Here is a 16,027-nt window from a genome sequence, read left to right as displayed (position 1 = left end):
GTATGTAGCCTAATAACCTTGTAGCTTACAGTAGGTAGCCTAATAACCTTGCAGCCTAATAACCTTGTAGCATACAGTATGTAGTCTAATAACCTTGTAGCATACAGTATGTAGCCTAATAACCATGTAGACTACAGTATGTAGCCTAATAACCTTGTAGCCTACAGTATGTAGCCTAATAACCTGTAGCATACAGTATGTAGCCTAATAACCTTGTAGCCTACAGTATGTAGCCTAATAACCTTGTAGCTTACAGTATGTAGCCTAATAACCTTGTAGCTTACAGTATGTAGCCTAATAACCTTGTAGCCTACAGTATGCAGCCTAATAACTTTGTAGCTTACAGTATGTAGCCTAATCACCTTGTAGCTTACAGTATGTAGCCTAATAACCTTGTAGCTTACAGTATGTAGTCTAATAACCTTGTAGCATATAGTATGTAGTCTAATAACCTTGTAGCATATAGTATGTAGTCTAATAACCTTGTAGCTTACAGTATGTAGTCTAATAACCTTGAAGCATACAGTATGTAGTCTAATAACCTTGTAGCTTACAGTATGTAGTCTAATAACCTTGTAGCTTACAGTATGTAGTCTAATAACCTTGTAGCATACAGTATGTAGCCTAATAACCTTGTAGTCTACAGTATGTAGCCTAATAACCTTGTAGCTTACAGTATGTAGCCTAATAACCTTGTAGCATACAGTATGTAGACTAATAACCTTGTAGACTAATGACCTTGTAGCATACAGTATGTAGCCTAATAACCTTGTAGTCTACAGTATGTAGCCTAATAAACTTGTAGCCTACAGTATGTAGCCTAATGATCTTGTAGCATACAGTATGTAGCCTAATAACCTTGTAGCCTACAGTATGTAACCTAATAACCTTGTAGCCTACAGTATGTAGCCTAATAACCTTGTAGCCTACAGTATGTAGCCTAATAACCTTGTAGTCTACAGTATGTAGCCTAATAACCTTGTAGCTTACAGTATGTAGCCTAATAACCTTGTAGCATACAGTATGTAGCCTAATAACCTTGTAGCCTAATAACCTTGTAGCATACAGTATGTAGTCTAATAACCTTGTAGCATACAGTATGTAGTCTAATAACCTTGTAGCATACAGTATGTAGTCTAATAACCTTGTAGCATACAGTATGTAGTCTAATAACCTTGTAGCATACAGTATGTAGACTAATAACGTAGTTTAATAACCTTGTAGCATACAGTATGTAGCCTAATAATCTTGTAACATACAGTATGTAGCCTAATAACCTTGTAGCCTACAGTATGTAGCTTAATAACCTTGTAGCCTACAGTATGTAGCCTAATAACGTAGTCTAATAACCTTGTAGCTTACAGTATGTAGCCTAATAACCTTGTAGCATACAGTATGTAGTCTAATAACCTTGTAGCATACAGTATGTAGCCTAATAACCTTGTAGCATACAGTATGTTGCCTAATAACCTTGTAGTCTACAGTATGTAGCCTAATAACATTGTAGCCTACAGTATGTAGCCTAATAACCTTGTAGCATACAGTATGTAGCCTAATAACCTTGTAACATACAGTATGTAGCCTAATAACCTTGTAGCATACAGTATGTAGCCTAATAACCCTGTAGCTTACAGTATGTAGCCTAATAACCTTGTAGCATACAGTATGTAGCCTAATAACCTTGTAGACTACTAACCTTGTAGCCTACAGTATGTAGCATAATAACGTAGTTTAATAACCTTGTAGCATACAGTATGTAGCCTTATAATCTTGTAACATACAGTATGTAGCCTAATAACCTTGTAGCCTACAGTATGTAGCCTAATAACCTTGTATCATACAGTATGTAGCCTAATAACCTTGTAGCATACAGTATGTAGCCTAATAACCTTGTAGCATACAGTATGTAGCCTAATAACCTTGTAGCATACAGTATGTAGTCTAATAACCTTGTAGCATACAGTATGTAGTCTAATAACCTTGTAGCATACAGTATGTAGACTAATAACCTTGTAGCCTAATAACCTTGTAGCATACAGTATGTAGCCTAATAACCTTGTAGCCTAATAACCTTGTAGCATACAGTATGTAGCCTAATAACCTTGTAGCATACAGTATGTAGTCTAATAACCTTGTAGCCTACAGTATGTAGCCTAATAACCTTGTAACATACAGTATGTAGTCTAATAACCTTGTAGCATACAGTATGTAGCCTAATAACCTTGTAGCCTACAGTATGTAGCCTAATAACCTTGTAGCCTAATAACCTTGTAACATACAGTATGTAGCCTAATAACCTTGTAGCATACAGTATGTAACCTAATAACCTTGTAGCATACAGTATGTAGACTAATAACCTTGTAACATATAGTATGTAGCCTAATAACCTTGAAGTCTACAGTATGTAGCCTAATAACCTTGTAACATACAGTATGTAGCCTAATAACCTTGTAACATACAGTATGTAGCCTAATAACCTTGTAACATACAGTATGTAGTCTAATAACCTTGTAGCATACAGTATGTAGCCTAATAACCTTGTAGCCTAATAACCTTGTAGCCTAATAACCTTGTAACATACAGTATGTAGCCTAATAACCTTGTAACATACAGTATGTAGTCTAATAACCTTGTAACATACAGTATGTAGTCTAATAACCTTGTAACATACAGTATGTAGCCTAATAACCTTGTAACATACAGTATGTAGCCTAATAACCTTGTAACATACAGTATGTAGCCTAATAACCTTGTAACATACAGTATGTAGCCTAATAACCGTGTAACATACAGTATGTAGCCTAATAACCTTGTAACATACAGTATGTAGCCTAATAACCGTGTAACATACAGTATGTAGCCTAATAACCTTGTAGCTTACAGTATGTAGCCTAATAACCTTGTAGCCTACAGTATGTAGCCTAATAACCTTGTAGCCTACAGTATGTAGCCTAATAACCTGTAGCATTCAGTATGTAGCCTAATAACCTTGTAGCCTACAGTATGTAGCCTAATAACCTTGTAGCTTACAGTATGTAGCCTAATAACCTTGTAGCTTACAGTATGTAGCCTAATAACCTTGTAGCCTACAGTATGTAGCCTAATAACCTTGTAGCTTACAGTATGTAGCCTAATAACCTTGTAGCTTACAGTATGTAGCCTAATAACCTTGTAGCTTACAGTATGTAGCCTAATAACCTTGTAGCTTACAGTATGTAGTCTAATAACCTTGTAGCCTACAGTATGTAGCCTAATAACCTTGTAGCCTACAGTATGTAGTCTAATAACCTTGTAGCCTACAGTATGTAGCCTAATAACCTTGTAGCATACAGTATGTAGCCTAATAACCTTGTAACATACAGTATGTAGACTAATAACCTTGTAGCCTAATAACCTTGTAGCATACAGTATGTGATAACCTACAGTATGTGATAACCTACAGTATATGATAACCTACAGTATGTGATAACCTACAGTATGTGATAACCTACAGTATATGATAACCTACAGTATATGATAAGTACAGTATGTGATAACCTACAGTATGTGATAACCTACAGTATATGATAAGTACAGTATGTGATAACCTACAGTATGTGATAACCTACAGTATGTGATAACCTACAGTATATGATAACCTACAGTATGTGATAACCTACAGTATGTGATAACCTACAGTATATGATAACCTACAGTATGTGATAAGTACAGTATGTGATAACCTACAGTATGTGATAACCTACAGTATGTGATAACCTACAGTATGTGATAACCTACAGTATGTGATAACCTACAGTATGTGATAACCTAACTCAATACCAAGCTTTCCTACCAACAGGATAGAGTGTCAGTCGGTATAACTGAGTCTCCCTGACTCCCTGACTCAGCGGTTGGTCCTGGGGTCCCCTGTGTGTTGTAGTGAATAGAGCTCTGCAATTAACCAACTACACAGCACGACATCAGCACAACACACACACGCACGGTCGCACACACACACACACACACACACACACACACACACACACACACACACACACACACACACACACACACACACACACACACACACACACACACACACACACACACACACACACACACACACACACACACACACACACACACAAAACCGAAGACTCTGAAAAGTGAAGCCTCATCACGTTAACTTATGCAACAGATTTATAAAACGGGGAGCTAACGGAAACAAAAGGAGACCGGGACGAGGCTGCTGAAAGTCTACTGGGGACTGTTATTTACACTAAGTCATCAACTTTGTCAAGAACAAACACCAATGTATGTGTATCTATAAGAACCGTTGCTGTATACTGTTTAGAAGGGTTGTGTCATAACCAGTAGTGGCTACATTATTCATCCACAGGCTACATTCTGTTTAGCTTGATCAGCATAGCTGTGTTATAATGAGGATGTTTTCACCCACTCTCGATAGGTGCATTTCTATTCAAGGTAATATGGAGGAAGTTGCCTTTATTTGCCCTCTAAGGGTCACTCGATCACCTCTAACTAGGACTTGAGCAGCAACTGGCATCACTCACGTCAGTAACTGGCAACACTCACGTCAGTAACTGGCATCACTCAGGTCAGTAAAAGGCATCACTCACGTCAGCAACTGGCATCACTCAGGTCAGTAACTGGCAACACTCACGTCAGCAACTGGCATCACTCACGTCAGCAACTGGCATCACTCACGTCAGTAACTGGCATCACTCACGTCAGTAACTGGCATCACTCACGTCAGCAACTGGCATCACTCACATCACCAACTGGCATCACTCAGGTCAGTGACTGCCTTTTACCTTGATGTCACTGAGCTTTGGGCTGCAGTGTCTACGGTTTACCTTGGTTTCACTGAGCTTTGGGCTGCAGTGTCTACGGTTTACCTTGGTGTCACTGAGCTTTGGGCTGCAGTGTCTACGGTTTACCTTGGTGTCACTGAGCTTTGGGCTGCAGTGTCTACGGTTTACCTTGGTGTCACTGCGCTTTGGGCTGAAGTGTCTACGGTTTACCTTGCTATTATTTATTGTTCTTTGCTGATAAAAGTATCAAACTATTCGTTGTGGAGTCGTATTCCAGTGGGTGTACCCAGCAAGAAGGCAGTAACTGCCGTCTAGGGTCAAAGGTCATGTTAGAGGTCAGGGTCAATATGAATAAAAAGTAAACTCGTAGTAAGACAACAGATAACCACATCTCCAATGATCTGCCTACAATTCATTTGGCTGGACAATACAAAAAACCTTTAAGTCATTTTTCTCTGTTTCACTCTATGAGCAGTTACTGCACTTTTGCTTGGTAGGACAGTACTGTTCTGTACCCATGACATAGTCATTTGAGAGGTGTACTGTTCTATACCCATGACATAGTCATTGGAGAGATGGACTGTTCTGTACCCATGACATAGTCATTGGAGAGATGGACTGTTCTGTACCCATGACATAGTCATTGGGGAGGTGTACTGTTCTGTACCCATGACATAGTCATTGGAAAGATGTACTGTTCTGTACCCATGACATAGTCATTGGAAAGACGGACTGTTCTGTACCCATGACATAGTCATTGGGGAGGTGTACTGTTCTGTACCCATGACATAGTCATTGGAGAGATGGACTGTTCTGTACCCGTGACATAGTCATTGGAGAGGTGTACTGTTCTGTACCCATGACATAGTCATTGAAGAGGTGTATCTACTGTCTGCCCCAACACCAATGGTAGATGTCTCATTACTACTGTCTACCCCAACACCAATGGTAGATGTCTCATTACTACTGTCTACCCCAACACCAATGGTAGATGTCTCATTATTACTGTCTGCCCCAACACCAATGGTAGATGTCTCATTACTACTGTCTGCCCCAACACCAATGGTAGATGTCTCATTACTACTGTCTGCCCCAACACCAATGGTAGATGTCTCATTACTACTGTCTGCCCTCACACCAATGGTAGATGTCTCATTACTACTGTCTGCCCCAACACCAATGGTAGATGTCTCATTACTACTGTCTGCCCTCACACCAATGGTAGATGTCTCATTACTACTGTCTGCCCCAACACCAATGGTAGATGTCTCATTACTACTGTCTGCCCCAACACCAATGGTAGATGTCTCATTACTACTGTCTGCCCCAACACCAATGGTCGATGTCTCATTACTACTGTCTGCCCTCACACCAATGGTAGATGTCTCATCACTACTGTCTGCCCCAACACCAATGGTAGATGTCTCATCACTACTGTCTGCCCCAACACCAATGGTAGATGTCTCATTACTACTGTCTGCCCCAACACCAATGGTAGATGTCTCATTACTACTGTCTGCCCCAACACCAATGGTAGATGTCTCATTACTACTGTCTGCCCCAACACCAATGGTAGATGTCTCATTACTAATGTCTGCCCCAACACCAATGGTAGATGTCTCATCACTAGTTACTCAACCTGTTACAGTAATTATCTCATTGGAGTGGTGTAGGCCTAGTTACTCAACCTGTGTTACAGTAATTATCTCATTGGAGTGGTGTAGGCCTAGTTACTCAACCTGTGTTACAGTAATTATCTCATTGGAGTGGTGTAGGCCTAGTTACTCAACCTATGTTACAGTAATTATCTCATTGGAGTGGTGCAGGCCTAGTTACTCAACCTGTTACAGTAATTATCTCATTGGAGTGGTGTAGGCCTAGTTACTCAACCTGTGTTACAGTAATTATCTAATTGGAGTGGTGTAGGCCTAGTTACTCAACCTGTGTTACAGTAATTATCTCATTGGAGTGGTGTAGGCCTAGTTACTCAACCTGTTACAGTAATTATCTAATTGGAGTGGTGTAGGCCTAGTTACTCAACATGTGTTACAGTAATTATCTCATTGGAGTGGTGTAGGCCTAGTTACTCAACATGTGTTACAGTAATTATCTCATTGGAGTGGTGTAGGCCTAGTTACTAAACGTGTTACAGTAATTATCTCATTGGAGTGGTGTAGGCCTAGTTACTCAACATGTGTTACACTAATTATATAATTGGAGTGGTGTAGGCCTAGTTACTCAACCTGTGTTACAGTAACTATCTCATTGGAGTGGTGTAGGCCTAGTTACTCAACCTGTGTTACAGTAATTATCTAATTGGAGTGGTGCAGGCCTAGTTACTCAACCTGTGTTACAGTAATTATATAATTGGAGTGATGTAGGTCTAGTTACTCAACCTGTGTTACAGTAATTATCAAATTGGAGTGGTGTAGGCCTAGTTACTCAACCTGTGTTACAGTAATTATATAATTGGAGTGATGTAGGTCTAGTTACTCAACCTGTGTTACAGTAATTATATAATTGGAGTGATGTAGGTCTAGTTACTCAACCTGTGTTACAGTAATTATCTAATTGGAGTGGTGCAGGCCTAGTTACTCAACCTGTGTTACAGTAATTATATAATTGGAGTGATGTAGGTCTAGTTACTCAACCTGTGTTACAGTAATTATCAAATTGGAGTGGTGTAGGCCTAGTTACTCAACCTGTTACAGTAATTATCTCATTGGAGTGGTGTAGGTCTAGTTACTCAACCTGTTACAGTAATTATCTCATTGGAGTGGTGTAGGATGTAGGCGTGTAGCTCCCGTACCTGCGTCCTCTGCTGTGTTGGACAGCCTGGCAGGCAGTCTGAGTGAACACTATCCCCTGGATCTCTCTAAACTCCAGAATCTCCATAAAGTCTCTCACCACGCCAGCATCAGGCATCACATAGTGAGTCACCTCTCCAGACAGCACCTTGCCTTCTGTCGGGACAGAACGGGGGGGGGGTGAACAGATTCAGACTCTACCATGTCCTGATGGAGATCATTGCAAACACAGCACCAGTGTGTCAACAACATCCACGTCTATTCTTAGCTATATGAATTTATGCACAGGAGTCTAAGTCGTCTTATCCACCTTGACTGTGATGGCCATCATCATTATTTTCTAGCTATTGTACTCGAGAACTAGGTGTTAAAAGGGTGGCAGGTGTTGTTACGGCGTAACAACTAACAACTATCATCACGTGACTGTGTGATACAAAAGAGAAACATCATAGTTTAGCATATGCCTTGTTGTAATTTAGCTAGATAGCATGTTACATTTACGTTTCTCTAAAATTTGAAGACATCAAAAGGAAGACTTATAGATTATTTTATTTTAGTAAAACCTGACTTTACCGTTGGCGCATTGTGCCTGACAGAGAGAGCTGTAGCAGGGAACATGTTCTCTCAAATAATGTTCCCGAACCACACGAACCCTCCGTCCTCGGGAACTCTTCAAATGCAACACCTTCTCGGTCTTAATCATTGTCACCCCACTTCATAGAAAACGCTTTTGGCACGATTGTTTTTGAAAGATTAGCTGCGGTTGACAAGACAAGCGGGAACCGATTCCGAAGTTGTAAACAAACCATTCAAGTCCAGGAAGCACACTGCGCAAACGCGGCGGGCTCGTCGAGTTGACGTCATCAATTCCGTACACACACACACACACACACACACACACACACACACACACACACACACACACACACACACACACAGATTTTTTTCTTACAAATGATAAATTCCAGTGTGTTTAGAAAAGCGGAAAACAATATGTTAACATGTCCAGTTTAAACCTTTGTTGGATGCAGTGCACTGTCCTCAGTGATTTGAATGTGCTTGTATATCCCTGCCCTGACACCAGAAATTAAATTCCCTTTGGAAAATAAAGTAATTCTAAATCTAAAGTCTTTTTAAAGCCAAAGCGAATTGCACTGATGATTGATCTCTCAATTGATTAATTGTGACAATATGCAAAAGTTTGTTTATCCACCGATGTTAATGTTCTATGCAAACATTTTTTTTAGATGTGAGTTAATCAAACTGTATAATGATCATATCCAAACCAATGTGATCTTTTGATGTTATAATTAATTATTATCGTTATATTGCGTGATATTATTTAATCAAATTTTTTTTTTTAATCCCAGGCCTCCGTCACCGTTTTAGGTATCTCTTTATGAAGGGTTGTGTTGTCTCTCTTGTTGTGATGTGTGTTTTGTCCTATATTTATATTGTATTTATTTATTTATTTTAATCCCAGGCCCCTGTCCCCGCAGGAGGTCTTTGCCTTTTGGTAAACCGTCATTGTAAATAAGAATTTGTTCTTAAATGACTTTCCTAGTTAAATAAAAGTTAAATAAATAAAAAATATATAAATATATATTTATGTTCTTAACTGACTTTCCTAGTTAAATAAACGTAAAATAAATAAAACATATATAAATATATATTTATGAATGGGCACATGTCCATGCAGGGCTGGTCAATTCGAATAAAAGTCAGTCAATGCAGGAAGTTAATTTAAATAACAATAAAACAAATTGAAGAAAAAAAAAACAGCATCTATTTTCAAACTGACGAGGAGAAGCTATTTATGTCAAAAAGTGTTTCAATAGTTTTATTTTGAATTGAAATCCCGTTCTGAACTGACTGCCTTCAATCTGAATTGACCCCAGCTCTGGCACCAGAGATGAGAGCCTTCGTGACGTCATTGGTATTTAAATGATCCGCGCTCGAGCGCCAGTTGCAGTGTGGATAGAAGCGATGCGCGAGAGAAGTGAGGAGCGAAGATAATTGAACCTTTAGAGGCTTGACTGTACAACCTTACGCGACAATTTATCCACAATTTAATCGACTTTCGCCACAGGAAATATATTATCCTTATTTACCAGGTGCTTACGACACTGTTGAACGATACGCTACACAGCTAAAGACTGTCTCTGGGAAGGAAGAGATCACAGAACACAGAAAAGGTAGGCTTCTCTGTCTCCGGGAATTTTCTAATGCCATTGAGTTCAGCAAAGTTCTCCAGAATCTGTTTTAATGCCCATTAATTACTCTTCTTCGGTAAGTGTCACGTCTCAAGTGCTGCTGGGATAATTGCTATGTCTCAAGTGTTGTTGCAAGGTCTGATTATGCTTGTTAATTAGTTGCGGTGTGATAGAGTAGCCTATAATGTGATTGGTACCTCAAAGATATTGATGCTGAAAAAGTATTATGTTTGTGTGTATGCTCCCTTGAGGTTGAATTGCGTTTTGTAGCCTATCTGCTTCTATTCGAGTTCAATTGTAAATGTAATGTCTATTGAACTATTTGAAACTGTTAGGCTAGATTTCTAAATATCTCTATACCAGAAGGTGAATTTTTTTAAAGGGGTAATTTCTGCATTTGATTAGAATTACCACGTTATTAGGATGTTGCCACATAACAATGAGACAGGAAGTGCTTACAAATAAGGAAGACCACGCTAAATCATCACACCTCCAGCTGAGAGGTATTGTTGATGAGTTGTTTGATTATTTGGATCTTCTTGAGCCCACAACGGGGGACTTATCTCCCAACAGTCCTATGAAAAACCATAAAAAAACATCACATATGTTACCGTGTTAAAAGTATTTTACAGTAGCCTAAAAAACCGTTGGAGTTGAATGCCCTTGAATTATCACTGTCTCTGTGGGACAAGATTCGAGAACGTTCACTTTATTCACAAGTTGCTGTGAGAAAGTGGATGTACAAAGCAATAGGAGGGTTTTTGATGTTGATGAGGTCTGGTAGGAGGTCGCCGTGGTCTAAAATGAGGTGGGTTTCGTTCCCAAAAGGCTCCCTATATTACCAATATAGTGCACTACTTTAGACCAAAGCTGATCGAAAGTAGGGCACTATGTAGGGAATAGGGGGCCAGAGTCCTACTGACCCTGGTCTAAAGTAGTGCACTATATAGGGAATAGGGTGCAGAGTCCTACTGACCCTGGTCTAAAATAGTGCACTATATAGGGAATAGGGTGCCATTTGGGACGGACCCGTGATCTTCTGCTCTGACCTTCAAGTTGAATGAGGCACCAATCAAATCACTATTGATCCCTGTGTGGAAGCTGTAAATTTGGCCATTGTTGTGCAGCAGAGAGATAGAGGGGTGTTTTGCATAGTGACACATGGACAGATTCACCACTAACACTATAGATGGATGGCCTCTAGGCTCAAGGCTCTAGTACCGTTGCTGTTTTTGGTTACTAAGAACAGATGAGGACAGTTTCATTTCAAACGCCAACTGCTTTTTTAATTCTGTATTGCTAATCGGGCTATTGCTAGAATTCCCTTTCCTTTAATTGGTCAGATAAAGGGAAAAACATTTACTAGCCATGTTCTTACACCACTGGCATAGCGCAGTGTCTCCAGAATCCCGTGAAGCCTGAGTCCCCCCCCCCTACCTAACCAAAATAATCTTATGCTTCAACCACTTACAAAGTTTATACTACTGATGGCTGTCCATGGTTCTGAAACGGCAACGTCTAGGCAGCTGCCTGTCCATGAACTATCAGGTTACGTGGTGCTAGTGCTTGTAGTAGCCTGTAGCTTTGCTTTCATGTTTCTTTTTATTGGGTTGTCATTTTCTCATGTTAATTCTAAGGTTTATATAATTCACGAAGCTACAGGCCTACGATGGTATATGGTCTGATATACCACACGGCTGTCAGCCAATCAGCATTCAGGGCTGGAACCACCCAGTTTATAATAAGTAAACAATAGATTTATTTTGAATTTTACATGTCCTGTAGGCCTATAGCCTACCTTAGCCGTCCTCTCCTCTCTCTCTCTCTCTCTCTCTCTCTCTCTCTCTCTCTCTCTCTCTCTCTCTCTCTCTGTCTGTCTCTCTGTCTGTCTGTCTGTCTGTCTGTCTGTCTGTCTGTCTGTCTGTCTGTCTGTCTGTCTGTCTGTCTGTCTGTCTGTCTGTCTGTCTGTCTGTCGTGGTGTGTGGGGAAAATCACAGGAGAAACCAAGCCAGGAACAATGCCATATTACAACCTATGTGTTGTGATAATTCAAATCAAATTTGATTTGTCACATGCGCCCGAAAATACAACAGGTGTAGTAGACCTTACCGTGAAATGTTTACTTACAAGCCCTTAACCAACAGTGCAGTCCAAGAAATAGAGTTAAGAAAATAAAGCAAAAAATGTAAAGTAACACAGTAGAATTACATAACAATAACGTGGCTATTGCGTTGTTTGTTCTGTCACCTGTTCGTTCATATGCCTTGCCACCGTGATATACAGGCCTAAAGGCCGAGACGATAAGAAGACACAGTGGAAGAATAAATTCAACCACACCTTTTGTTTCATTACCAAACCAGGGAGCAACATTTGATCTGTGAAGTCCACAAAACATATTGGATGGAACACACAGTTCCACGTCCTACAGCATGGTCAATCAAGGTAATGTTTCCTACATTTTCGGACTAGCCACCAGAAGACAACGACACAACGAGATGCATCAATGTACGTTTTTTTTTCTGTCAATGAGTTTGGCTTCGGATGTGATGTGATTGGTCTGAAGCTAAAACCAAACTGGCTTTCCTTGACAATTTTTTTTTTGGTGAGCCAGGGCCATTCACAGCTGAGCTCACTCAGTTTAGTTGCCAACCATTCAATGCTATAGTTGGCAACAATGTCATACTCTTGTTTTGACCAGACAGCGTCAGATAGATACGCTACACATACTGAGACAGAGGGGCGCTGATTCATTTGATTGACTGCTTTCTCCGGTGACATACATTCAGCCTCTTGCGAATTTAAGGAAATGTGTGAAACACAGAGAGACGAAAGATCAATTATTTTGTATGGGGGGTTTTTTTGTCAATTTTTTGGGGGGAAGCTTGGCTTCCCGTGGCAACCATGAATCCACCCCACTACAAATAATACAACCAGTCCACCATCAAAACAATAGTTTAGTATGGATTGTTTATGCAGACATTGTAGTCTGGCCTACTAGTCTATCTATAGCTATATATAGTATTTATCTGGTAGCCTATTATATTACACATTGGAGCTCAGACTCCACGCTGTCGGGGCTATCCGTCTCATCACTCGTAGATTTACAAGTGTCCACAGAAGGGGGGTCGCTCTCATGAGCGCCACTGGGTCTCTGGCAGTCGACAGCTGTGAGGAGGAGAAGGGGGGGGGGGGGGGGGGGCAGCATCTCACTAGAGGAACTGTCACTATTCTCCGGGGGAAAGAAGAAGAGGAGGCGCAAGGCCACTGTCATTGTCAGGCCGGGCAGTGAGGTCTCTGTCTAGTCCTGCTGCTGCAGAAGACCTTCTAGCAAAGGGGGTAGCTTTACTGATGTGGTTATCTTCGGTAATTTGGTACGAGCTTGAACAACGCACTCACTCTCCATCCGAGTCCGACCTGATTCACCTAACTTAAAAAAAAAAACGTAATAGCCAATTAGGTGAGAAGGACGAGGTAGGGCTGCCGCCGGCGCCGCCGAGAAACAGGCTAACTAGATGTATGACAACTATACTGAACAACAATATAAAAGCAGCATGTAAAGTGTTGGTCCCATGTTTCATGAGCTGAAATATAAGATCCCAGAAATGTTCCATACGAACAAAAAGCTTATTTCTGTCAAAATGTTGTGCACAAATTTGTTTACATCCCTGTTAGTGAGCATTTCTCCTTTGCCAAAATAATCCATTCACCTGACATGTATGGCATATCAAGAAGATGATTAAAGAGCATGATAATTACACAGGTGCACCTTGTGCTGGGAGACAATAAAAGGCCACTCTAAAATGTGCAGTTTTATCACACAACACAATGTCACATGTCTTAAGTTTTGAGGGAGTGTACAATTGGGATGCTGACTGAAGGAATGTCCACCAGAGCTGTTGCCAGAGAATTGAATGTTCATTTCTCTACAATACGCCACTTCCAACGTTGTTTTAGGGAATTTAGCAGTATGTCCAACTGGCCTCACAACCGCAGACCACGTGTAACCACGCCAGCCCAGGACCTCCACATCCGGCTTCTTCACCGGCGGGATCGTCTGAGACCAGCCACCTAGACAGCTGATGAAACTGCGAGTTTGTACAATCGAAGAATATCCGCACACACTGTCAGAAACCGTCTCAGTGAAGCTAATCTGCGTGCTTGTCATCCTCACCAGGGTCTTGACCTGACTGCAGTTCAGCGTCGTAACCAACTTCAGTGGGTAAATGCTCACCTTTGATGGCAACTGGCACGCTGGAGAAGTGTGCTCTTCTCTGATGAATCCCTGTGTCAACTGTACCGGGCAGATAGCAGACTGTGTATATGGCGTTGTGTGGGCAAGCGGTTTGCTGAGATCCTGACGCCTATTGTCGTGCCATTCATCCGACCGCCATCACCTCATGTTTCAGCATGATAATGCACTGCCCCATGTCACAAGAATCTGTACACAATTCCTGGAAGTTGAACAATTCCTAGCTCTTCCATGGCCTGCATACTCACCAGACATGTCACCCATTGAGCATGTTTGGGATTCTCTGGATCGACGTGTACAACAGCGTTCTCCAGTTACCGCTAATGTCACACAGCCATTGAAGAGGAGTGGGTCAACATTCGACAGGCCACAATCAACAGCCTCATTAACTCAATGTGAAGGAGATGTGTCACGCTGCATGAGGCAAATGGTGGTCACCCCAGATACTGACTGGTTTTCTGATCCACACCCCTACCTTTTTTTAAAGGTATCTGTGACCAACATATCAAATCTAATTCATTTATAAAGCCCTTCTTACATCAGCTGATATATCAAAGTGTTGTATAGAAACCCAGCCTAAAACCCCAAACAGCAAGCAATGCAGGTGTAGAAGCACGGTGGCTAGGAAAAACTCCCTAGAAAGGCAGGAACCTAGGAAGAAACCTAGAGAGGAACCAGGCTATGAGGGGTGGCCAGTCCTCTTCTGGCTGTGCCGGGTGGAGATTATAACAGAACATGGACAAGATTTTCAAATGTTCATAAATGACCAGCATGGTCAAATAATAGTAATCACAGTGAACAGGTCAGGGTTCCATAGCCGCAGGCAGAACAGTTGAAACTGGAGCAGCAGCACGGCCAGGTGGACTGGGGACAACAAGGAGTCATCATGCCAGGTAGTCCTGAGGCATGGTCCTAGGGCTCAGGTCCTCAGAGAGAGAGAGAAAGAAAGAAAGAATTAGAGAGAGCATACTTAAATTCACACAGGACACCGGATAAGACAGGAGAAATACTCCAGATATAACAGACTGACCCTAGCCCCCTGACACATAAACTACTGCAGCATAAATACTGGAGGCTGAGACAGGAGGGGTCAGGAGACACTGTATGTATACCTGTATTCCCAGACATGTGAAATCCATAGATTAGGGCCAAACTCATTTATTTCAATTGACTGATTTCCTTCATATGAACTGTAATTGTTGCATGTTGTGTTTATTTTTCTTCAGTGTATATTTTCTGTCTGGCTCACCTGTTACATGTGGAAATTAAACAGGAGGGTTACCTTCAAAATCATTTATTAAAAAATATATATATACAATTTAGATATAGGTGTGAGATGACGGGTGCATGGGAACCCAGAGCTCGTGGGGCCCCTTGCGGGTGCTGTGGGTACTACGCCAATGACGTATAAAACAGAACAGAAGAGAAGAGACTGACTTTTCTATCAGGTTAACTTCCAAGAACCAGAGGTGGCCTATTACGACAATGAGAAGCATTTTAACGGAAGAGCATTGTGCGGGTGAACATTATGGGTCCCCACTGGGTTGGTGCTGGTGCATTATGGGTCCCCACTGGGCTGGTGCATTTGAAATAGTTTTATTACAATATGTCACAGAGGTATTCATCACAACTGGACTTTGGCAATCAGAGTAATGCAGCTTTGGACGACTGCAGCTCTTAGCCTAATTAAGCTTTTAGTCTGCTTTGAGGATGCTGCTCAACAGTGTGTGTGTGTGTGTGTGTGTGTGTGTGTGTGTGGTGTGTGTGTGTGTGTGTGTGTGAGCGTGTGTGTGTGTGTGTGTGTGTGTGTGTGTGTGTGTGTGTGTGTGAGCGTGCTCGCGTGCGTGCGTGTCCTGGTTGGCTTTGGAAAAAATATATGATTACGTCCAAGGAGATTTTTGATCTTCTAAATGTTTTAGATCCAGTTGTAATGATCTTATACTG

General features: G+C 41.1%; 2 protein-coding genes across 10 annotated transcripts in view; one reads left to right on the top strand and one right to left on the bottom strand.

Annotated features, from left to right (window-relative positions):
* LOC129834843 (DIS3-like exonuclease 1) overlaps positions 1-8,443 on the bottom strand; it is a 52,071-nt gene extending 43,628 nt beyond the window's left edge. For all 9 annotated transcript variants that reach the window (XR_008756318.1, XR_008756316.1, XR_008756315.1 and 6 more), the window contains exons 1-2: positions 8,195-8,443; positions 7,624-7,777 (exon numbers count right to left, since the gene is read on the bottom strand). Coding sequence is in view for 2 of the 9 variants with exons in the window: in XM_055900161.1 (XP_055756136.1) it covers positions 7,624-7,777; positions 8,195-8,324 (284 nt within the window). In the remaining 7 variants the exon portion in view is untranslated. The remainder of the gene's footprint in view (positions 1-7,623; positions 7,778-8,194) is intronic.
* Positions 8,444-9,605: 1,162 nt separating this feature from the next.
* Positions 9,606-16,027, top strand: part of LOC129834947 (multiple epidermal growth factor-like domains protein 11) — a 144,512-nt gene continuing 138,090 nt past the window's right edge. Inside the window, exon 1 of the mRNA XM_055900317.1 lies at positions 9,606-9,816. The gene's annotated coding sequence lies outside the window, so the exon portion shown is untranslated. The remainder of the gene's footprint in view (positions 9,817-16,027) is intronic.

This window comes from Salvelinus fontinalis, chromosome 35, assembly GCF_029448725.1.
Source record: "Salvelinus fontinalis isolate EN_2023a chromosome 35, ASM2944872v1, whole genome shotgun sequence".
Taxonomy (NCBI): Eukaryota; Metazoa; Chordata; class Actinopteri; order Salmoniformes; family Salmonidae; genus Salvelinus; species Salvelinus fontinalis.
The sequence above is the reverse complement of the archived record's forward strand: the minus strand, read 5'-3'. Positions and strand labels throughout refer to the sequence as shown.